The following is a 26,201-nucleotide window of genomic DNA, read 5'->3' as shown; positions in this document are numbered from 1 at the left end:
CAAACTTAATTCTATTGATATGTTTAAGTAAAAAAATAAAAGAAATATAAAAACATGTTTTGTGTAAGAAAAACCATTGCAGTTATATATTGAAAAATACACGTATCTTATTTACCTTGAGGCAATTTGTGAAGGTTAAGATGAAATGTATGTCTTTTTTGTAATGAAATTGTAAATAAGGTGAGAAAAATTCAAATTTAAAATAAATTACGGAAATTTTTTGATTATTTAACATAGTGATGCGCCACACTCCGTTTGAGAGTAAAATAAAATCTATAGGTTTCCAGAAGATTCACAGACCTGCGAAGACCCGAACAAACAAAATTAACGTGCTTGTCTAGTTTTTTTTAGACGTTAATTATTTTAAAATTTACCAAACTATTAGGTACACTACAATAAAACCGTGCTGCAGAATGACAATTATACTACGTACAATAAAATGAAAAGAATGGCGCTCGCTGTCACAAAATTGTCGTAGCAATAGCTTACATATTATGGTTAATAAATAACTGGAAATAAATCGCAATGTATGCACTTGTATCCTTGACTTATTTTCCTAGTTTTTTTTCCTAATTGCTACGTTTATGAACTCATCGTCTCATATACACTAGTAATGTACATTGTAAAATATATTTGATTTTTATTTTTATTTTGTAACAAGATATTAATCACGATTTGATGTAAAAAAAAAGCTCTTGCAGCTCTCTATACTACACGAGTGTGATGCTTACTACTCGCGTGTAGAGAGCTGCAAGAGAAAAAAAATTCAATCACAGTATCACAGCTTGACTTTAATTTAATAACGCCTGATCTATCCTTTAATCTAGAATACACGATTATTTCATGCAAAAATAAGTGTATGGTTGTAATTATTCAAATTACAACATAGATCTATATTCCACTAATATAGCCTTAATGGTATAAAATTGACAAAAAGTATTTAGCGCTATGAATTTTTTTATTGAAATTTATTTCACAACACGCAGCCCTAGCACACTGACATACGCTTGAAAGCTTTTTTGCCCAGCGCCTTGGGTTGGTATGACGTCATTTTTATCGTCTCAGTTCCCATTGTTGGGTGGTTTAGTAGTTTAGTGACTAAATTACCGCTTGATTTCGATTCACAGAGATTCGTTCAGATTCAGCAGAATAAAGATTTACGATGCTTATGTTTTTTTGTTCTAGATATATTTCCATTCGCATTGTCATACCGTTTTATAAGTGAATAGAAGTGAAAGAGATGAGGTCGAGAATAATATGGAAATTCGCAGAAGCGCATGAGAAGAAGTTGATAAATAATCGGTAGGACGCTGCGATATTACACCTTCTTTGTGTTTGAAATGCGTTCGTTAAAAGGTGGATCAGTCGTTATTAAACAAATTTGGAATTCGACCTCTCGGGTGGTAGATTGGTGGCGATACATACGTTGATATATCTATAGGCTATGATGACCATTTAACAACTAAATGGGCCGAGCGACCCATTCTTGACATTGGTCTTAAAATGAAATGAATGCAATCATTTTAGCATGTGTGGATTTCCATTTAAGGGCAGCATTTAATTGTTTAGCCACAAATCAATGTGTTATTATGTATCAGATAGACAGTTAGTATATATCAGATTATTATAACAGAAGTTCAATTTTTTTCTTGCATCAACATAACAACTATTGTGATTACTGTAGAGAAATCGGAGCTGCTTTTGTGAATAGTAGCATGTGAATACACAAAACTCAAAAATATTTTCGTAGGCCGAGCCGTCGCAATCTTTTGGACCATTAAGCCTTTCACGCTCGCCGAATATGGAAATTGGACGTTCAACGAAATAATGTGTAGTAAGGAAATGGTTCTTTGAGATTTGTAGCATCGTTACAAGACAAAGTTACTGTTGTCGTTCAGTTTAAGTGAGCTATTATATTTATTATACGCGGCAGTTAAAATTCGAACGATTCGTAGTTGCAATGTTATGTTTCGCGCTACAAGACACAAACTGCACATTACGGGCTTATTATAAAATTTAATCGTCTTCGATTTCATTGTATGTACTGTAGAGCGGAATTTAAACTATAGTCAACTAGCGACCCGCCCTCGCTTCGCTTCGGAAACTGTAATTTATTATTGGTTTCTTCACTATTTAATGGATGTTATTATACATATAAACCTTCCTCTTCAATCGCTCTATTTATTAAAAGAAACCGCATCAAAATCCGTTGCGTAGTTTTAAAGATTTAAGCATACATAGAGACAGACAGATATAGGGACAGAGAAAGCCACTTTGTTTTATACTATGTAGTGATTACACACACTATTATTAAATGGGTTTTTACAGCGATATTCACACATTAACGAGTGCGCGGTTGTTCGGCGTCGGAACTATGGGCAGTTTGCGGATAGGGTGTTAAGACCAGACAAATCTATCTACATTCCTTCTAGTCCGTTTTTTTGAAGCTACTACCGGAACTCGATGACTCGACAATATAAACTCACGGTATCGAGTTTGTAACACACTATTCGTTAAATGTGAAAATCACTGTAATAGCCGGTCACATAGTAAGTGTAAAGCCGCGACAGTTTAAAACAATTTCTGGCAAGGTACATCAAGTTATACCTAACTACGCTGTTGCAAACAAATACGGTTGGCTACCTTTAGCAGAACTGCTAGAAGTACGCACAATGGTGATATCAGTGCGGACCTTGGTAAGGTACTTAGAGGTAAAGTATTTGAAGTTAACTCCTTGATCTAAAAACGCCAATGATATAGCAAAGGTCTAATGAAAAAGTCACGGATTAGCGTTCGTCAGATTTAACATTACAACGATTAATGAATATTATAAAATTTCTACGACAAGTGATCTTAATAAAGGCGCAACTACGTCCGTCGGATAATGATTTAATCTAAAATCAATTATGATATTTTTATTGGATGTTCGAGGTCATGATTCCACTGACGCTAAGAAGCTTTCGGAATCTATATGCATAACAAGGCGAATGTCGTTTCCAATGGATAGAATCGGATTTGAAGTCTGTCCTATTGATCATGACAACCTCTTCAAATCAAAACACACTACTGATTCTAGGTAAGAATATACAGATTTGTGTTACTACTAAAAAGATAGAAAGAAGTGTTTTTTTTTGTATTGCTTTGATGAGTGGACGAGCTCACAGCCCACCTGGAGTTAAGTGGTTACTGGAGCCCATAGACATCTACAACGTAAATGCGCCACGCACCTTGAGATATAAGTTCTAAGGTCTCAGTATAGTTACAACGGCTGCCCTACCCTTCAAATCGAAACGCATTACTGCTTCACGGCTGAAGTTACACAAACATCACTCTTTTACCCTGAATTTACCTGTATGATTATATTTAAATTCTTGTTACCTTAAATGCTTGAATGTTCTAGCAGTCCATGATAAGATATGGTCATTGCTTTTCTAATTCGACGCTACACGACTATTTACTAATAATTTAAACAAGAAAGACCTTGTAGGTGGTAAATAAATACGATACTATATCTATCTATCTCGTGATTCTCCGTAAGAACAGATCTATAAATCGACAGGTAGTTAAATACAGACAAACATCAGAGATTATTATAAATCAATTTTGAATTCGGGAGAATCTCGGTATTATTTTTGAATTAAAAGCATATCGCCGTGAAAGTACGGGGTACCATAGTGCAAGAAGAGGCCGCATAGCCTCAACGTTATTGGAATCGAAGAGCGGCGTCTCGCGACCGCAGGGCAAGATGCTAAAACGAGATAAACGTAGACAGAATCTCCCTACTTTTTCTCCTTTGTCTTTCCTATCTCGCCAAAGGGTCGAGAATTCTGAGTTCGGTTACGAAAATACACCTCCCCAGCAAAAATATTTGTGTTTTAAAAAGCAATGAATAATTTAATGGAGTAAAAATAAAACTAGATACATTTACATAAATCAAGATCATATATTTTATTATTGCCAAACTGGTTTCTTAATCCAACTGTCGGTCTCTTAATAGCCCATTGATATTTAAATAGACTTTGTTATATAAAATAACTAGACGTCTCCCCGGCTCTACGCGCTTTTAATATGTATGTAGTGTAATTTGAAGTCGTCGTGGCCTAAAGGATAAGACGTCCGGTGCATTCGTGTTGAGCGATGCACCGATGTTTGAATCCCAGGCGGGTACCAATTTTTCTAATGAAATACGTACTCAACAAATGTTCTCGATTGACTTCCACGGTGAAGGAATAAAAATCAAACCCGCAAAATTTAATTTGCGTAACTACTGGTGGTAGGACCTCTTCTGAGTCCGCACGGGTAGGTACCACCACCCAACCTTTTTCTGCCGTGAAGCAGTAATGCGTTTCGGTTTGAAGGGTGGGGCAGCCGTTGTAACTATACTTGAGACCTTAGAACTTATATCTCAAGGTAGGCGGCGCATTTACATCGTAGATGTCTATGGGCTCCAGTAACCACTTTATACCAGGTGGGCTGTGAGCTCGTCCACTCATCTAAGCAATAAAAAAAACAGGAGTTATAAAATACGTTGTGTTTTCTTTAGATAAGCATTAGCTTAAGTCATTCTTATCAAGCGATTTGTAAACATAAGCCGTTGGTACATAAATCACGAATCAGCGAAAACACAATCGTATTTATTATAGAAATTATGTTCGGCATTATCCGAAGGTAAAGATAGTTTAGGATCGATGAGCGTTTAAATTCTTTCAACCCTTTTCCCGTAATTGGGTAACGAACAACCAAATAAACAAGCTTTGAATATTTTTTGTATCAGTATAGATTAAGAAATATTTATCATAAGCCTTTCAATTGTTACATTGTCAGAGGATCTTACCGGATAAAAGTCCGAACTCGTAAAAAGATATTGAGTACATAATATGCTTTCCTCAAGTTATAAATACTATTTCCCCATTTTCTCCCAGTAATAGTATTAAGCTCACCTTAATTTCCCGTAAATTATATTTGAGGTAGCAGAGCGCATTGTAATGCTGGTAATAGCTTGATGCCAATTTCTGCCGTAAAGCACTCACATGTTCCAGTTAGAAGAGTCAATTTATAAATTACAGTCTACACGAGCTTCCGATAATTGACAATAAAAGCTCTCTCTATCTCGATATCTTTTTACTTACATGAATTAAAAGAAACAGGTCAACCCAGTTTATTTCACTGGCTATTTAACATAGAGCAGGTGGTAGAGTTTTTGACATTTCGTAAGTATATTTATTTAAAACACGAATATTTCAATAAATAAATTTGCGCTTTTTTACGCTAATGAAGAATATGATGTTAGCCTAATTTTTATAATGCCAGAACGTATTAAAGATTCTGCGGACATCATGACTATAAAGGTATATAATTTATTTCTTTTAATAATTTTGTTTTTTTTTATTGCTTAGATGCGTGGACCTGCTCACAGCTCATCTGGTGTTAAGTGATTACTGCAGCCCATAGACGCTTACAACGTAAATGCGCCATCCACCGTGAAATATAAGTTCTAAGGTCTCAGTATGGTTACAACGGCTGCCCCACCCTTGAAACCGAAACGCATTACTGCTTCACGGCAGAAATAGGCAGGGGGTACCTACCCGTGCGGACTCAAAAGGTCCTACCACAAGTAATTACGCAACTTGTAATTTTGCGAGTTTCATTTTTATTACACGATGTTATTCCTTCACCGTGGAAGTCAATCGTGAACATTTGTCAAGTACGTATTTCATTAGAAAAATTGGTACCCGACTGCGAGATTCGAACACCGGTGCATCGCTAGATACGAATGCACCGGACGTCTTATCGTTTAGGCCACGACGACTTCATATATTTCTTTATCTATTTTTCATGGGTTTTTTTTACATGTTTTATTAAAGCCACCCAGATAACGGAGCAACAGCAGTCGTTGCCCTAGATATTATGATGTCATTTCGGATCCTCCCAATCCACTACCGGTACTTTTGGGAATTCTAAACACTGGTCACCGTTCTCGTCGAACTCGCCTAATGTCAGGAAGTAGGAAGAGTTCGACGTGCAGCTTAGTCAACAGACATAGCCCGCTAAGTTTCTCGCCGGATCTTCTCAGTAGTAAGTAGCAGTAGATAGTAATTTCCTAACTAATAGTTGGTAGCCTAAGGGGCTATTCTAACTACGCGTGCACTACCATCCGCTAATACGGCCTTTCCCAAAATGGGCGATGGAGGGCGTTATCGCCCATTTTGGGTGCTTCGGGCCTGAAGGGAAGCGGTAAGGGACCCAGAAAGAAAGTGGGGGTGTTGTGTAGAGGCTTGAGAGGCGATTTCTAAGTTAATTTAGGAGGACTCTAAGACACCAACTGAGCTCTCGCTATAGTGGTTTTTAGGTGAAAAAGTGGGGGCGCTAAAAATAATTTATTCTCAAAATGGGCAGTAGACAAATAAGTTTGGAACCCTGCGCTATTATATTCCGAAAAGGGCAGAATTTAGTAAATATACTCAAACTGAGTCCCGTGCGCTGATACATCAAGCAATGCGAAGCCAGAATAGATCCTCGCGGCTATTGGCAGATAGGTAGGCAAAACAAACAGCTAACTGTACAAGCCAGTTAACGTTTCAACTTAGCAAAGGTCAATGTTGTCGTTAAACATGTGAATACCGCTAATCACTTTCAGATATTAGCTAAAAGCCTTGATTGCATCGTAATTATGTTTATACTGGAACGCATAAAAGGTGGTGCCGTTATATCGCAACTAGCACTAACACATGGATCAGATGTTTTTGTTTATTTATATTGAAGTAAGTGTAGAGATCAAAACGTTGTATCAGTGGTGCTCGAGCACATTATGAGCCGGCTTCGATAGGAAAAGCCGTTTCATTTCTGTCGCGAAGCAGTCAAGAGTGAGACAGTCGTGTATATATAGGTACTACTTTTTTACCCCCTACCTATTCGGTGGTAGCCTAAGAGGCTATTCCAGCTACGTCCGGACGGGTAGGTGAGCTCACGGGCTCAACCTAAGAGAATTTTTAAACACCAGCCCTAGCAAGAGGAGCACCACGTAGAATTTACTACCGGATCGGAGTCGCGACTCACTGAGAAGTTCTGGCGAGAAACTCAGTGGGCTCATTTACTACATATCTCGTATAACTACACTGAGATTTTGACCTTATTTATTAATGTGACCGGCAGTATCCACGTTGTTATATCAATGGGTTAACTACTTAACACCAGGACCGTAAGCATTTAGAGAGAGAGGAAGGGAAATAGAGAGAAGGAGGGGGGGGAGGAGATAGAGAGAAGACGAAGGAGAGAAAATTTTACTGTACACAATAACACAATTGAAATTGAAAAACAGTCAATAGGCAGGTAATATTGTAGAATAGGCGGTATTCGCTAAAATCCATTCCAGATAACCATTTCTATCTAGAGAATTTGTAAAAGATACAGCAGGTGTGTTGCAGTGTACTACGAGTATTATTAACAATGATCAGGGTTATTTATCAAAAAGATATCAAGCCTTTACGCATATTATTGAACATTGAAAAAAAAAACATTTTTTTACAATAAATATTATAAGCCTACAATATACAAAGAATACATTTAACTTTAAACATTAAAACAAAGTCAGGTTCCGTTTGAAGTATTAATGCAAGTTACTATTAACATCAACAAGTTACACTTTGATGAAAAAATCTCTCAAGATCCAACCTATTGACAGCCTCCTGCCCATGTGTACGTACCTTTCATCAGCTGTTCCGATAAATCAATAACTTATCTTGCCAAGTAACAAAACGCAGACTTACACGATGTTGGTGCTAAAATTGTGTATATTTATATTTTTTAGTTGCTTGGATGACTTCGGCGAACCTGGTGTTAAGTGGTCACCGGAGCCCATTGATAGTAAATGCCATCACCCACCTTGAGACAGGATTCTAAGTATCAGCTTTTACAGTACAACGACTACTCTATCCTTCAAACCGAAACGCGTTACTGCTTCACGGAAAAATAGGCGGGGTGGTCGTACCTAGCCTTTCCGGCTCACAAGAGGTCCAGTAAGATACTATACGTTAAGTTAAGATACTATAAGTTTTGCTATTATCGTCAGTTTTTTTTTACCTTAAGGTCATAGTGTTGGCTCCCGGGATTTCAACACTTCAAACTGAATTTTTATTACCTACAATATATAAACGTAGGCGATTATTTTTAGAAGCTGATTTTGTTAAGGCGATCACGCACCGAGAGCATTAGCCCGTAATTTAACAGTTCAGATTCGAGCATTACATCGGTGAGTGAGGTAAGCCAATCATTACAGCAGTGCGTAGCTTGTAATGATACAATTTGTAACATTCATGATAAAATGGGGAACATTAATGTGCATATTGTGTCTAATCCAGTTGTTGTGACACCGAAATAGATTTTTAATAAATTCGAATTATTTTTTTCAAAATCAATTGCTTCGTAACTGAGGCTGTAAAAAAAAGTGCAACCTTTTTACTGATTTGGAATGTTTACGGTGTGAAATCACCTTCACATAATAAATATTAATACTGGTCTAAATATCTATACTAATATATAAATCTGCAGTGGTTTTTACGGATGTTCCGTTATAACTACTGAACCATGCACCCGATTGACTTGAAACTTGGTATCCATGTAGAAAATACATATACTTAATGAATAGGCTAAGTGTTGGACTCCCTAATAATAATGACAATAAATAATAATGCTAATTTTAAATGCCCAGCGAAGCGGGCGAGTACGGCTAGTATCCAATAAGAAAACACAATTATATTTTATTATTGCTATCGTAACAAAAAAAAAGTACATGCAACATTATAATTGATGTGTTTAATTTTACGAAATATATTTAATACATACCAAACGAGTTGTTATTAAAAAGTATAATCATTGAAATATCAATTAACTATGTGATTTTACGAATCGCCCTACATTGCAATATCGCAATGCAGATTCTAACATAATTTCACGGACCACTTCACCTCTGTTAAATCATATCAGTCATAGAGAGACTAGAAGCGACACATTCATTATCCTACTGATCAAATAAAAAATAACAGTTTTAAAGCGTTATACAAGTAAGAGTACATTGCGTTTTGATATTTTATGTCTATAGTTAGCCTATAAATGAAATATTTACGATTCATGGTGTAATGAGCCTCGAATTTTAAAAGTAACAATCACGTACATTTCATCAGACATAAAATCATATACAGAGCACGAATTTGTAAACATCTTTAACGGTGATAGCATAAAATCGACTAATGCAATGAAATTTTTTTTTAACAAATTTACTGCTAGCAAGTATTATTTGATTTCGAAATATAATGCCTATTTCTGCCAATCTGAAACAGTTGAGATTCATCTCATGTTTCAAGGGGGGTTCAAGGTTCCCACTGGGATTATGTTGTGATTACCATTGACCCTAGTATTCAGCTAAGGTAGATTATGGGCTCCTCTGTTTAAAAAGTGATAAAGTTATGGCTGTATACGAACCGAACCAGTAAAATTAGCAGATAGACAAATAAGCAGATAGATTGATTACGCTCAAGACACTTCCATTGAATTGTATATCAACGATGGTTAGTGCGCGGAAAACTAGGTTGGCATAATCTAGTTCTGTCAGGCTTGCGAATATCATGATAAGTTGGCTGGATTATCAATTTTCATTTCGTCTGAATAAAATTCAAACGAAGGCATTTTGTTCATAACTACTATGTGGAATTTGTGTAATACAAAATACAGTTTAAATTCCATTAGATCGTTTTTACTTTTTTATGATTGAAGGATTACTGGTGGCTCGGAGGCCTTTCCAGTTTCACCAGGACAGGTGGGTGAGCAAAGGCTCAGCCAGGAGGGGTGGGATTTGCTAACAGCTACCCGAGCGCATCTGAAGGAGACCTAACATCTCAAGAGGAGCTGCTTCGCGAATGAATTTACAACCGGATCGGAATTCCGGCCCGCTGAGAAGATCCGGCGAGTAACTCAGCGGGTAACTGATGCATGGGCATTTCTGGAAGGCTCATATGCTCATATGGCCCGTAATGGTGAGTGGTAGCATCAGTAATGTAAAGAGTAAGGTGAAACCGCGGTGGTAGACCTTCTCAAGCCTCGGTTAAACAAGGACATGTCCCGAAAATCCCAAAAATACCAAAGGGCTTATTGCAGAGTCTGTCCACATATTTTTTGCTAATCAGAAGTTAACAATCTATTCAAAACCTTAAACTATATATTTATTAGCTTGCACTCATTAGTGAGGTTAATATTTCAAAATAAAATAAAAAATTCCATTACAGAATGATGGATGATACGCCTATAGATAACGAACTTATGTTAATAAAATATACGTGATATCATCAGCAAGACGCTAAATCATTTTTCTGAATTCGTTCCAAGGAAAATATTTGTTGTTCATATTGCTACGTTACGAAAAGGTATTTTCAAGTGCTGACAGTGGATCCGGCACAGCATATGAGTGTATCAACACCGCATCTTGATTTAAAACCTTTATACCCTGTGAACCGACATGAATCTTATACCTTTAAACGAGCAATTCTTGTATATTAATATATATGTCTATAATCTGAATCTCGGAAACGGCTCCAACGATTTTCATAAAATTTAATATACAGGGGATTTCGGGGGCGATAAATCTATCTAGCTACGATTTATTTTCAGAAAATTTTGTTTTATTCGTGTTTTCAATAATCAACTTTTCTCGATATCTTTTGGCTAATAATAATACTATTTTTCTTAATTGAGGGCAACTAATCGCTTTAAAGACACAACAAGATGGCGTTATCAAAAAAAAAAAACGAGCAAAGCTCGGTCATCATCTAGTTATTATTTATATTACTTAAGTAAGAAATTCGTCTTTTATTCTTCGGGATCGACTCTCCTAATTCGTCCGCGACAAGAATTTTTACCCTGAGTTATCACAATGTCAAGTTGGGCCTGTTTAATAGGGTCAAATTTATCCAACGTGTGTCCGGGGGCGCCCTTTCCGCCTTTTTTCCAGGCAGGTCCAAGTCCCGGCAAAAGGCGTAGTAATTGCCTCTCCGCATTATATGTCCGTAACATCTAAGAGTGTGTTTTCAAAAATTGGGGGTGACATTATAACTTCGTATGTGCGTACTCATTTTGCACTTTGTCTGGTTACACCGTTACGGTTACGGTCTTAGCGGCAGATTATTATTATTACTTAGTAGCTGCTTATTGTTATTATTATTACTTAGTAACAGATTATTATTACTTAGTAATGGATTAGAACAGGTTGCTGCTCCCTGACATTACGAAATCATGTCTTATCAACACTCCCGACCAGCAAATCGATCGTGCTTTAGAATATTCTAAAATAACTGATTTAAAAACAAAAGCAACGATGCATTCGACGTTCAAAGATTCTCACATTGAATGAACTGAATATCCCAGTAGAGCATTCATTACTTTATTGAATAAACAAAATCTGGGAAACTATAGCGGGCCGAGTTGCCTCATGCAAACTTAAATAAACCCGAACTTCGTCTGTTGCAGCCCCCGAAATGAGATAAAACAGGTTCAAGAACTTTAATGAGCAACAGCTTTAGTAAAGTTCGCCCCAGTTTTCTCCTTTGTGGCTAATACCTCTTAGAATAGATGCTTAAGACGTTTATACAACAGATTACATGTAAATAACTAACTTGGAACTGAGAGCTTAAAGTACCTGTCGTAAGGGGGCAAATTGTTGTCCGTAGGTAGCTTGGAAGTAAAAAGCTGCCTAATACTTATAATGTTTGCTTTTTTTATTTTTTTCAGTCACACGTACAGAGCAAATGATTAGGTATTCATAGGAAGCTCAGTTACACCATTTAATTATTGCTTAATCCCAATATTAAAACTTACTTGCAGTAGAACAGTCGTAGTTATTTTTGTATATGAGTAGTATACAGTTGTTGTAATATAACTTAATAGTTTTTTATAGTGGTAATAATAAATACAAAAAATATTATAAAAAAAACTCTTGTATTTTTTATAACAACGGAACATTTGAATTCATCGAATACAATAAAAATTATTCGATTTGACATTAAAAATGTTAGCTAAATGTTTCATATACATATATAAGAAGATTTATACAAAAATATTTCTAATACCAAAAAATTTCTTTTAGTTAAAAAGAAAAACCGAGAAGATACCGGTATAACACAATTAACATCGACTGGACCGCCAACTCTACCCGCTCACAGCGACCAAAAATACAGTAAATGTATGTATATTATGTATTGTATTATATATATTACATATATTATAACTGTATCTTATATATTGAACCAACACACACATTATCTTTAGTCAAGCCTACAGATATAAACGTATAGATGTATTAAATTACATTCTACGCTGAAATGAATTAATGTTATTAACTTCTCTGTTGTGGAGCGAAATTTAGGTTTCGAGTAGCTTATCTATATATTAATAAGTGAACCAAAAACTTTGTATCCCTTTTTACGAAAATTGCGCGGACGGAGGAGTATGAAATTTTCCACACTTTTAGAGAATATAAATAAGAAGTGCACAATGCTAATATTTTTTTTTAAATAATGCATAAAAGATACATTAAATCAATAAAGAAAACATTACACACACTACATACCATGTATTTGACGCACACACGCATGCATACTATTTATTGTTAAGCTTTTGTTCTTGACGTCTGTTGTCAAATTGAGAATAGTTTAAATATTGTTTGTTTTTGTTAATATTTTTTATAGTGTAGTCTTATAGAAGTATAAAATACAATCATAATAGTGTACAAACTTACAATTCCAATTAATTATAGTCGAATTTCGACTAACGCGGGACCTCTAGTTGAAGTAAAGCTGTGAACCAGATATTCGACACATAAAGTTAACATGTTAAACACCACATACATTATATTTTCATAGTATCAAGTTAAATGGAAGAGTGAAAGCGGAATCTGCCATGAAATAGTAAATAAAACTTGCAGCATCACCATTACATTCTCATAAAGGTGTTTCAAGTAATGGTATATAGCTATTTTCTTTCTCGAAAATTATTTCGTTCCGCAATTAAGACGACTGTACTGCCGATAGTAAAAATGTTTGGTGACTCTAGGGATGTTGTCTTTTATTGACGCTGTAAGCAGACAAGTATGAGATCCGCATTGGTAGCATGGTGGTAGGTGAGTACAGTCGCTTATAAAAGTTAACAATGCCAAGACTATAGCCAAAACACCGCCTAAATATTCTAACGATACCTCAAGCTCACATGGACCCTGAAAGAATTCATTTTTAGGAAATCGCCTAAAAATTAGAACTTTCTACTTTAAAAAACAAACAGAGGTTAGAGTTTAAAATTCAAACAAAGACAAAAAAAAAGAGAACTGGCTTACTGCACGTCGCACGTCGATGCTTAACTCAGAATTTTTTATAAAGTGAAGCATTAATCATTTCACGCATCAACCACCCACCGTTTAATACATTTAATATTGACTTTGGATTTATTTTGTCACATTGATCAACAGTTCAAAATTATTGAGAAACTTCCGCAAATAAATCAAATATACATATCTCTATATATAAAAATGAATTGCTGTTCGTTAGTCTCGGTAAAGCTCGAGAACTCCTGGATCGATTTGGCTAATTTTTATCTTGAATTATTTGTGGAAGTTCAGAGAAGGTTTAAAAGGTAGATAAGTATGAAAATGCTCGGAATTTAATAAAAATAACAATTTTGTTTTTCCTTCGATGTATCTCCCATCGCATCGGACGGATTCCTTTTGTTTGTTTTAAGTTTATTTTATACAAAAGTTTAGATCTTTTATTTATCGATTGAGGAACTACGAAGTCTGCCGGGTCAGTTAGTTATGTAATATAAACAAGAACGAAGCGATGAATTTCTTTCACTTGAACCGGCGGATCATGTGGTTGTCGCACCTCTATGAAACGATTAAGCTACAAAATGTCAAAAAGCAAAAGCACGAATGGTCGGGGCGGCGACCGCGGCTTATGTAGGGTAGGGGCAGGGGGCGAAGGGGAGCCTGGCCGACAGTTTCTCGTCGTCCGCCGCGCCGCGTGCACGCCTTGTGATGCGCTCCGCGCTTTGACGCGAGATGGCCTCGTCTACGACCGGCAACATCGTCACAGAGTGGTTGCGTTCGCTCCACTTGGGCCAATATGCGGAAAGTTTTATTGATAATGGTTACGATGATTTGGAGATCTGTAAACAGGTCGGAGAGCCAGATCTCGATGCGATCGGTGTACTCAATCCTGCACACCGTCAACGGTTGTTGCACTCAGTAAGAAGTTTACGGGAGGAAGGTGCAGCCGCTGTTTACTTCACCCTCGAAGAAGCAACAGCTGCCAGGGACTCGTGCAGATGCGAGGAAGAGTCTCGTAAAGAGCAGGCAACCGTTTCAATCGAACCAGCAAAGTATGCTGACGAGTATGAGGAGGGAAAAGCTGAACTTGTCAAAATTCCACGAATGCAACTGAAGCGACTTCTTCGAGAACGTCTCGCTCAAGATGGCATACGCCTGAGTCTGCAGCCCTATTCAACTACGGTCAGTGTGTAGCCCTATGTTTTGGGCAGTGCTTCTCACGGTCGAAGTGATCTCGTATAGGAAGTGTTATTGTTTATTAAATGTAAAGTGGCATAGTGTGTGATCACATGACACGTGAGGAGACACTGCCCATGTTTTCTTATTTTTTTTGCATTTCCTTGTTTATGTGTGATACGGAGCGTCTTCGACCGCCCCGAGCGGGTCGCTACGCGAGACGTGTTGCTATAAAGTTTGTTGCGTGCGTGATTTCCCTCGAGATGAGGAGTTTGCGCGCCTTCCTGTCGTGAGAAGATTGTAATCGCGTGCCTCTTGGCGCTAAATTGGGTTTTACGATAAATCGCTAAACCTGTTTCAGTTCCCTGAGGCGTTAATTAGCAATACGACTTGTACTGACATGGACCCGGGGATTCGCGAATAATCTGAAGTTTATCAAGAAAGTAAATGAGGGGCTTGTGAAAAATAATAACATGATGTAAACTGCTCTTGCTTAAATTAAAAGTTAATTTGGTTTACATTCTAGCATGGTTATTCACTTTAAACTAGGGAAACTACTATAGGATTTTCAAATTTGTTATATGGCTTCACATAAACTCATTAGTCTATAACTAATGCTAATTTAGTCTTAATACATTTTTACGTCGAACAGAACTATTTAGTATAGATTGTAGTCAATTAATAATCGAAATAGCACATAAAAAGCATGATGATTTGTTCTTTAAGCGTTAAAGGAACACTAAAAATATCAGTTTAAGAGCTGGAATTTTGATGCATCTTCGATGAAAAATATCACGTTTTTCGTAACTTTCCAAGTAAACCTTGCCATTAACACGCGTACGAAAATATTTCGTTGATATTTTAATTGAGGTGTTGTTAATTATTGCGCCGGACTGTAATTAAGGGGGCGGAATATTTTTTGAAGGGTACGCCTTTTCGTATCGTATTAATCATTTGTCAGCATGTGTGTACCGAATAGTGTTGGGCACTGAATTAAAAAAATTAAACAGGTGACATTTGAAAGAGAAACTCAACTTTTAGTTAGATAAATTTCCTAACTAAAATTGAACGGAAATACAAGTAGTTTCGCATTTAAACGCTTCAAAATAATATACACAAGAAAATTAATCTTTTATGTACAATATAACGATCAGTTATCGTTCATTGTATCCTGTTATCATAGTACAAACAAATGCATTTTGATAAAACTATACTTATCATAATAGCAGTCTAGTTAATACAACGTCCCGACTTGAAATTGTATGTTTCGCAATTCCGCCATAATAACTTGCTAGGCAGATATAATTCATAATACCTCGAAGAATTTTAATATTCTTCAAGTTTTTTACGTTCTTCATTTCTTACTGTTTACAAAAAACCTTTGTTTTCAATGTCACATACAATACACCGTTTCTTATAGTGTTGCAAACAATAGTTTAGAAATAGCACAATGAACACTAGTACAATGTAAAAGCTAGCGTAGTTTTGACAAGAAAACATTTCTAACAGCCAGAAACGAGTTTAGTGCTCAGTACTTAAACGCTTGGAAGAATATAATAATATTGCTGCTTTACTAGCCGTTTTGTTGCTTCCTCACTGCACCGTTGGTATTGTATAGCGATGAGCCTCCGGTAATTATGTTCCTATAATGTTTTTTACCGGCTTCCCGTTCACATGTTGAAACCAGTTCGTCGACATTGGCCAAGAATCTAAAACGAACAGGCATTGGATCGCTAACAAAAAATCTAAAAAGCATCTCCGTCTTCGAGCGATCGTTTTGATAGAGCCAGAATAGTTATTCGCCGTATATAAATTATAAAACAACAACGATGCTCATTGGTTAAGGTAATTGATTAATATACGAGCAATACAGTAAATTCAATTACGCAGCGGCACAAGCTGTTATCCTGTTAATGTGACCATTAGCGTCAATTTTATTACTATCGGAGTCAAATTATCTCTAACTTTAACTTCTGCATTGTTGAATTCCACCCCCGTATCTACCTGGGATGATCCCTTTCATCCGCTCACGGGACAGACAATGCCATGGGCATTTTTTTCTACCGACCATTTGTAAAACGATTACCTCTGGAGCCATGCACAAAGGCACTGACATATTTTGTCGGGCTATCAATATCGCAGTTCCGATTTAATAGGCCGATATTTATGTTTTGTTGCCTTTCATTGTGTTACAGCATCCGCTATCGGAACATCGCATTCAATCAAAAATGTACCGTAAAACTGAGGTCGGGGTAATGGATTCTACCTTCCGCATGCATCTTTTGTGGTGCCGTATATAATACATTGCTTCCTTTACGTTGCTAATTTTATTAGAGGGGTGGTTGACGGTCCAATAATTTTGAGTATTTACAGACTCGTCGACAGAATTGTAGAAAACTTAAACTCGATTCTATGTCTAATAGAATCAATAGCTAAAACTATATATAAAGTAAACCAATTAAAAGCTACAACTTAGGCTTACAACGGTAGGCAGTGGCTTGGCTCTGCCCGGTAGGCAGCGGCTTGGCTCTGCCCCTGGCATTGCTGAAGTCCATGGGCGACGGTAACCACTCACCATCAGGTGGGCCGTATGCTCGTCTGCACACAAGAGCAATAAAAAAAAAACAATAAAAAATATATATCACTGAATGCAGTCCAAATTGTTGGCAGTACGTAAAATAAAAGAATTTAAAAAAAAAAAAACATTGGATCGGTTCTCATAATAATTAGTTTATGTATGTTAATGGAAAGACCGCTATAAAGGTCAAACACTGTTTATAAACGAATTCAATTGGAGACCAGTCACAATTTTATCTGACTTTTAAAAAGCGTGGGCTATGAACGATGTTCGAATCACACTGTAAACGAAAGCGGCGTTGTTCATTCTTCGGATTTTTATTTGACTATTCAAACAGCTTTTGTTAATCATACACGACTTCGTTTGTAAGTGCTTTTGTTTATATCCGTGATTAGATGTTTTCTGGGAAGCCTTCAATTTCCGTTACGCAACGATGTCTAATTTGCGTTCGAGCGTTACGTTTACATACCACTAATATTTGTTTTAATTAAAATTGTGCTTCAACATAAAAGCGTTGTTTGCTTTAAAAGAGGGCTCAATATTAGCCGGAGCGGGTTTTTCTACCTGTTTCGTCGCTTTGTTAGCGGTGAATGTGTGCAAAGTCACGCAGTGTCCCAGCCTCCTTGGTATTCTTCGGCGGCTTAGCGTTTTATGTTTGCCTCGTATTTTACTCATACGAGAAGTACATACGCAAATATTTATTTTATGACTGCTTTTGTTTTAGAATTTTTATATTTCTCATTCGCTTCCATGTGCTTTGAATTTCATCATCATCATCATCTCAGCCTGTCCATTGTCCAATGCTGAACATAGGCCTCTCCAAGTGATCTCCAGTGCGGCCGGTCTGTTGCCACCTGCATCCAACGTGACCCAGCGGTTCTTACCAGGTCGTCGGTCCATCTCGTAGGTGGCCGTCCCACACTGCGCTTGACAGTACGTGGTCTCCACTCGAGGATCCTTCTGCCCCATCGGCCGTCCGATTTTCGCGCTATGTGGCCTGCCCACTGCCACTTCATCGTGCTAATCCTACGGGCTATGTCAGCAACTTTGGTTCTTCTACGGATCTCCTCATTTCTGATTCGGTCTCGTAGAGAAATACCAACCTAAAATCAGTCAGTTACTTCAGTATGTCTGAGTGCAACACTGATCAGCTACCGTACTGCCTGTAATCACTCCAGTTTCCTAATTCAATATCGAGTCTCAGGGTAAATGGCGCTGTGGGATCGTGCTGTGATGTCCATCAGCTCCAGCAATCCCACAATACCATACATGTTTGTTATTTACATTATACAACCCTTTAAAAAAAGTTATCGTTCTAAAATATGTAGCTGGAAGAAATTAATTTAAAGTATTGATTGGCGTTGTTGAATCTTGAAATTTTAATGACAAAACAAAAGTTTGGCAGGTGTAAGATGGGATCAGTCAGTTTGCTTATCGCTTTCGGGTGTTTGCCTTGTCTTGTTTCCCTAAGTCAAACTTAGCTCCGTCGTGTCTGGTTATTAGCATTGGTGATTGTAAGGTCAGCGAAGTTTGAAACGTCTGTTTCTTGCAAGCTTGCATTTCACGAGAGATCTGTTTGAGGAATAGTTTCGTTTGCCAAAAACCTTACGGGATATTATGATAATTCATATTTTTGCTTTAAGTATAGGTATATGAATTTTTGTGCCAATAATTTCACATTACCTAGCCTTACTATGAACGTGTACAAAACTCACGTGTCTGCAAAAGCACTCACACGACCGTATGTGAAATTCTGAACCCATTTCTCGTAAAAGACGTGGATACCATGTTCTAGCTGTTCTTAATAGCGTTACATTGTGACAGTAAAAAAGTCACAATCACACATTAAGCTGTCTTTATTCGATACTTCGATCAATAACTATTGTTGATCGAATTTTCGATGGTGATTTTCATCAGTTAAGGTACAATACGACCGGTCTTAATTTTGCTAAGAGAAATTCTATTATTCTATTACATATATTACAAATCATAATTATTTGGAATATATACTAAACTCCTTAGAATTCTAAATAGACAAAATGTTCTTTAAAGGTTTTTACATATGCTGTAGTGCTATTAAAAGTTTGTTTAAATTAATAATATATAAATAAATTAAATAAAACAATAGTACCTACGCATAACGTTTTTTGTTTTGTTTTGTAATTTTGTAATAACTCCAGACTTATTAACGTCATCTGAAAATTACTAACTAGAAACTGACAATAAAATTTAATTATGTATTCAAATTTTTTTAATATTTTTTTTATTGCTTAGATGTGTGGACGAGCTCAACGCTCACCTGGTGTTAAGTGGTTACTGGAGCCCATAGACATGTATAACGTAAATGCGCCACCCACCTTGAAAAATGTCTTCAAATGCAATGAATATGAAAATGTTGACGATAATAATGTATAATATTTTTTTTATTTTTTTATTGCCTTTGTAGGCAGACGGGCATACGGCCCACCTGATGGTGAGTGGTTACCGTCACCCATGGACTTCAGCAATGCCAGGGGCAGAGCCAAGCCGCTGCCTACCGCAATATTGGGAACCTTTGCTATTTTATCGTACTTAATAATTCCTTTCATCCTATTTCCTTGGTTATATCAATAAGCGTTTCGATGTCAAAAGCCACTTACGTGAATTCATCGATAAATACGTGTTCAAGTGTTGGATATTTATTTTCGTTTGATTCGACGTAGGCAGAAGCTGTAGGCAAGTTGTCGTCAATATTCCTAGCATGTATTTACACGCGCACTCGATGCCAGTAAGAAGCTTAATCTATGAATGCCTGCCTACGCGTTTTCTCAAGCATCGAGTACTACAATAGTTTGAATATTGAACAGCTTAAATTTAATTACGGCCCACGAGGTGTGATCCGTTATCACGAATATAGGCATTCGTATTTTGAATTAGATTTTTTTTAATTGCTTATATGGGTGGACGAGCTCACAGTCCACCTGGTATTAAGTGGTTACTGGAGCCCATAGACATCTACAACGTAAATGCGCCACCCGCCTTAATGGTATACTAACTATAACCGGTTAATGGTATACAAATAAAAATAGTAACCAATTTCATTCTCCGGCTCATAAAGTATCTATTATATTTGTTTAATACGTTGACTGGGTTATGCGACTTAAAAGCCCCACTCACGACTATTCCTTGATGCCGCAGTCAAAACTTTTTGCTTGGTGCGTAAGGCGACAAGTCCACATTTCTATAAATATGGGTATATGCCGAAAACATTTTTGAGGCCTATGAATGTCTCATAGTGTAAACAAGTCCAATCTTTCCTTGGAAAGACCTCATACGCACTGGCTAAAAATCCTTCAAGTCAACGTGTTAAAAAGTTTTTATATATTTTCATCTAAAATACTAATTAATTATACATATATAGATGCTACAAGAATGATTTTAAAGCCATCAAAAAGAAATGTACACCCAACGCAACTGCTATTTTTGAGTTCTCCTCAAAATTACATTCTTAAGTAAAGCATTACGGCTTCGCGGCATAAATGGGCAGGGTGGTAGCACGTACTGATTGGGCTCAGACAACACGCAGGTATGTGGCAAGATCCTTTGCTGCAGGAAGATATTAGTTTAGCTCCCATTACAGCCACATTTAAAAAACAGATGTGGTTACATCGTATGAGTATGGTATAATTGTAAGACCACAACGCTAGGTACCATTCCATGCCTATTTATATTTCTGTCACAAAAATTCGGTTCAAAACTGAAAAAAAATATGGAAGTTTAATTTTTACGTTTATTGACAAAAAAAAACGCAAGATTTCAATTTGCTTGCAGAAAAATCGCAAAATCGCTTTGTGGAGAAATTGGGAATTTCCTTACTGTCAATATCTGCACGAAAATTTTCGTGTTGAGATCACTGCCCCGTTCAGTTGTTTATTCGCCAATAAAACTTGTATCATTTAATTAAATCAATACAGAGAAATCGTTAAAACCCTTCACGGCATCAACGACACACTAAATATAACGGTGTATTAAGAGCACTTCAACAAATCGAGGATGGTTTAATATAAACTCCAGTCTTCATAACTGTCATATTATAATGAGGGTGCATGAACGTTTTTTAGCTGTAACTTGTCGGAGAGATTTATTTGTAAGTTCTTAATCAATATAGCCTTCCAAGAAGGTGGCTTTGAATATTGTTGTTAAGTTCTTTGTTTTGTCTTCTTAGGTGGCTTGTTGGCTTTGTTTTCTCTTCGAGTTTTCTATAGGTGTGTTTGAGTACTTTTAAGTCAATAGATTTTAATGTACTTACTATTGACGGACTGGCTGGATTATGCATAGAGTTTTTTATATTCATTTTACAATTCGTCTCTTGCGTGTGCATAGAACACGTTTGGTAAACATATTTAGGTATCAAATTTATTAGAAGAGTTCAATTATTTAAATATATTTCTTGGTTAGTAATGTATAAAAATAAGATAAAAAAATTATCCAAACAACTTGATACTTTATAAAAAAAATCTTTTTTATTTTTTATTTTATTGCCCTTGTAGGCAGACGATCATACGGCCCACCTGATGGTGAGTGGTTACCGTCGCCCATGGACTTCAGCAATGCCAGGGGCAGAGCCAAACCGCTGCCTACCTTCGAAAAGCGTTTTAATACCAGACAATGCGACCGGAGAACTATTTATGTTATAATACATAAAACATATTTTCTACTTATCCAGAAAAAAAAAAGTTCGAATAACACGCTTCAGGGAGCACTCAAATTGGTAACAATAGCGAAATAAGCGTTGCGGAAATTTTTCATTTGCACACCGCTTCACACTTTCGTGTTGGGCTTTAAATTTTAACGTTTCTGATGCGGCCGGCGATGCTGCGATCAAACGACCGAAGAATGGCTGTTGTAATTGTAATTATTGTTTTAAATGTGCTCTCCATGTAGGATTTGTACAGTTCAGTTTGCCTTTAGTTATAAGAAACAAGATTAGCATTCCTTAATTTTATTTATTTAATATATTACTAGTGGTAGGATCTCTTGTGAGTCCGCACGGATAGGTACCACCGCCCTGCCTGTTTCTGTAGTGAAGCAGTAATGCGTTTCGGTTTGAAGGGTGGCGCAGCCGTTGTAACTTTACTTGAGACCTTAGCACTTACATCTCGAGGCGGGTGGCGCATTTACGTTTTAGATGTCTATGGGCTCCAGTAACCACTTAACACCAGGTGGGCTGTGAGCTCGTCCAGCGATCTAAGCAATGTTTTTTTGTTTTTATTAATATTTAATAAAAGAATTAATTAATAATATTTGATTCCATTACAGGCTATTGTTGCATCGCTTGGTATTACTGATGCTCTTGGGCTGCAACTCTCTAAAAAACGGCAAATAGTTCGTACCACAATACTCACGTACCAAAGCTATTTTTATTACTATAGTACTACTTACGTAAAAAAACAAATTTCCAGTTGATTCAATTTGATAAGATTAAAAGGGTATCGATGATTTTCTTAGAAAAAAAAAAAACCGTCTATGACACAATCGTGCCGCTTCGTGGTAAACTTTAAAACAAACAATATAAATTCCGTGAAATATAGCAGCCGAGTGCATTGAAATCGATACTATCAACGCTCTAGGTGTCATATTAATAAATGGAATTGTTATTGTTATAAATATAAATACGGTATTGCGATTTATGGTCTTGATCACTTCGATGTTGTTAAACTGTACTCCATATCATTTAATATGTGTATATTAAAAATTACGTAAACTGAAACAACACTAATAAATTATGTATAAATACGGTTTAATTAAGTTAATATTCTTTGAGCAATAATGTCATCGCCTATCGTGTAGGTATTTCGAAAATAGCAATACACACAGTATCTTGAATTGCTTACATACGACAGTAGATATAGAACACAACGGATCACGAGATGACATTATGAGAATACTTATATATTTGTCTTTGAATATTCCGAGATAAAATATTCAATCAAATACATTCGATCCCGCTCTGATTTATAAACCTATTGCCTAATTGACTAATTTTAAAGTAAATTATGTTTTGGTATAAAATAATAAGTATATTATAATAAGTATTACAGTAATCATAAGTATTATTCTACTGTCTAAGTGGCTGGTTTACTTGGTGTTTAATTAAAACTGTATTGGTTGTTCTGATGACACGTGTGATATAGGTGGTTATGGTCAATGTTAGTTGAACAACATTTTTTTTCCAACCTATTCTGGTAGCCTTGAGGGGTTATTCTAGATTCGCCGAATTAGTAGGTGAGCTCACGGAGCTCAAACCTGATGACGTTACTAACACGAACCCTAGCAAGAGCCGTGCTTCGCAGAATCTACCACCGCATCAGAAACGCGACCCACTAAAAAGATCCGGCGAGAAACTCAGTGGGCTCTGTCTGTGGGTTCATTTGCTCGTCGAGCCCTTCGTCGCAAGCGACGGGTTCGACGAGAACGATGACCGGTGCTTGAGGTACCTAAAAGCACCGTTAGTGTATCGGGAGGATCCGAGATGACGTGTTTTGGGTGACGTCGACTGTTTACCATTTGGTCCGCAGGATCGGCTATGTAGTTATCGGCGGCCACGATGAGAAGGTTCTCGTGTTGTGCCGCTTTGTCGAAATGGAGTTGAACAAATCTACTACAATCAGTTTTCAGAGTGGAACATTATCCCTTATGGGGATAGTTTCATTTCAGTAAATTCTAAATGAGACCTATTATAAGCTTAACGCTATATATTTTTATACAGTTTATTCCTAGTGTACATTATTTCGTTTTTGTAAATTTGATTGATTTGGCTCCCTTTTCAAAAAACATCATTACACCTTCCTAATACGTCTGACCTTCATCAATTTAAAACAACCAATGTAGTAAATTATAGGGCCATTTATAATGAGCGACAATCGAATGCTATTATTTTCGTATTAAGCTTTGATCGGTTTTAACCACCGAATCGGGATGGGTGCACGTGATCTTTGAAAATTATGGTCCGTCCGAAATTACTTTATGGTCGCTATCTCATAATAAGGTTGCTCCTCAATGAGATTTTTCTTATGCTATTAATTTAAATTTCATCTGAAAATAAAATAGTAAATTATTTTATTTTATTCTCGTACTTATTTAATTATCCACATTAATGCATTCCTATGAATTGATGCGGATGCTAGCAGCTTTACATTCTAAAATTTAAAACTCACTCAAATAGCTGTGTTTTTAAAACAGCCAATTCGAAATAGGTATGCAAATAAATCGAGTCAAAATTGAACTCGAATTATCAATAAACCATCAAAACAACTCTTCGATCATTTTAATTTGAAGATAAAAGCCATCGTGAACTATCAGATTTACCTCCACAGGTCAAGCTGTTCGAAGCTTATGTTACCGTCATGAATGGGACGATAAAACTCAGCAGTTAATAGGGCCCGACGTGGGCAGACCGCGCACGTATGGACAGGTTTTTTATGTTTATATTCATCAAGCAAGGCGCCTCTGGCACGATGCCTCCCAGCAGGTATCCAAGCGCGCCCATGACTGCATATGATTTGTATCATTTAACGTACATTTGTAAATCCTCTGAGCGATTTTTGTAACAAAAAAAGTATTATCGCGTTCTCAAATTTCATTAGGCGAATTGAAATTATTTTCCTTATCGAATTTCGTATCGTGAAGCGTTTTACGTACGGCGTCTCCAGATTTTATCGACAGAAGGCACCTCATCAAAAATTTAAATGCCGCTTCCTTTAATGCGTTTCGTTTGTAATGGTTTTTCTCAAATAATCTGTTTCGAATTTCTTTTTACATTCTGCAAACTTTAAAATTTTTTTTTTATTGCCCTTGTAGGCTGACGAGCATACGGCCCACCTGATGGTGAGTGGTTACCGTCACTCATGGACGTCAGCATTGCCAGGGGCAGAGCCAAGTCGCTGCCTACCGCTTAATACTCTCCACAAGCCTCCTTTGAAGAAATTAAACACAGGGCACGCACGCACGACAGTTATACTCTAACTTATATAGACATAATTCTTTGAAAAGAAATGAATTTAGAAGTTGCACAAGGATTTACCGATTCTCGTTGGGTCTGTGACTCTATGTCGGATTTTCCAACGGCTCAGCTCAATAATATTATATGACGGCTATCGTATCTTATAAATCAAATGGCATGAGTGATTTTCGACAGAAATAGGATGGCGGTACCTATCCGTGCGGGCTCACAGTGCGCCCACAAATAATACACGGGCGTTGTGAGTCACCGAAATTCTTTCACTTAAATGACGCATTCTCCGATAAACTGTGTCAGTGGCGGAGGGAAAATACTGTCTATTCTTTTACAGCTAACCGGTATTCAGGGACTGTGTAACGGGAACAATGCATTCCGGCCTTCGGTCAACAAAAAAAGCTAAACAAGACCAAGCGTTTTTGCCGACAACTCCCGCTAAATTAAACAGGGAAGCTGATTCTGTTGTTGTTTTTTTTTCCAGTGTCAGTTCTGTTTCATAGTGAAACACGAGAGTCGATGTCGAGAATAAAGCGACAACGTTTATTGTTACTGCAAACAAGGCCGTTGTAAAAATTTGTTGAACAAAAAAAAAAACGTGTGAAGTATTCCAAGAGATTGCGTTCGTAGACGTACCGGGAATGAAAGAGTCGAATGTTTATTTAGCCGTTGCGCGTCCACTGAATTTACGATAAAGGCTGTAAAGTTTTTATTTGAATATCGTTTGAATGTTAAAAGCAAGAAATGTGACTTACCGGGTTTCGCATGTTCGTAATCGGTACTAAGTAAGTTGACTAAATATTTTGTCGCGTGCGGAATGATTTCGGTAGGCAGACTGAAATAAGCATTTACGATTAATTTTACGATTCGAAACCGGCACGGGAAGGCCAACATTTTGTAATATTAATATTCTTTGCGAGCGACAACAACTGAGAATTGAATTTAACAATGCACTAAATTTTTACGGTGCAATTAGATTACTATGTATTTTTGTGAGTTTTAATTCGAATCGAATTATCAAACGCCGCGCAAATCTCGTTCTGATCATAACTTAGAAATAAACGAAGATATCTCGTTTAAAGACTAGGATACGT

At 36.8% G+C, this 26,201-nt stretch overlaps 1 protein-coding gene across 23 annotated transcripts in view; it reads left to right on the top strand.

Moving 5' to 3' along the window:
* The first annotated feature begins 14,020 nt into the window (after window positions 1-14,020).
* The window catches only part of LOC101747205 (uncharacterized), a 143,647-nt gene continuing 131,466 nt past the window's right edge, over window positions 14,021-26,201 (top strand). For 16 of the 23 annotated variants that reach the window (XM_062670030.1, XM_062670024.1, XM_062670022.1 and 13 more), the window contains exon 1: window positions 14,033-14,542. In XM_062670030.1, coding sequence (XP_062526014.1) covers window positions 14,093-14,542 — 450 coding nt within the window. In that variant the 5' untranslated portion in view covers window positions 14,033-14,092. Of the gene's footprint in view, window positions 14,543-26,201 lie in introns of all 23 variants that reach the window. The other 7 variants (XM_038012760.2, XM_062670023.1, XM_062670019.1 and 4 more) reach the window with 2 other exon arrangements.

Source organism: Bombyx mori, chromosome 9 (assembly GCF_030269925.1).
Source record: "Bombyx mori chromosome 9, ASM3026992v2".
NCBI lineage: Eukaryota > Metazoa > Arthropoda > Insecta > Lepidoptera > Bombycidae > Bombyx > Bombyx mori.
This window is presented reverse-complemented; position numbering and strand designations above follow the sequence as displayed.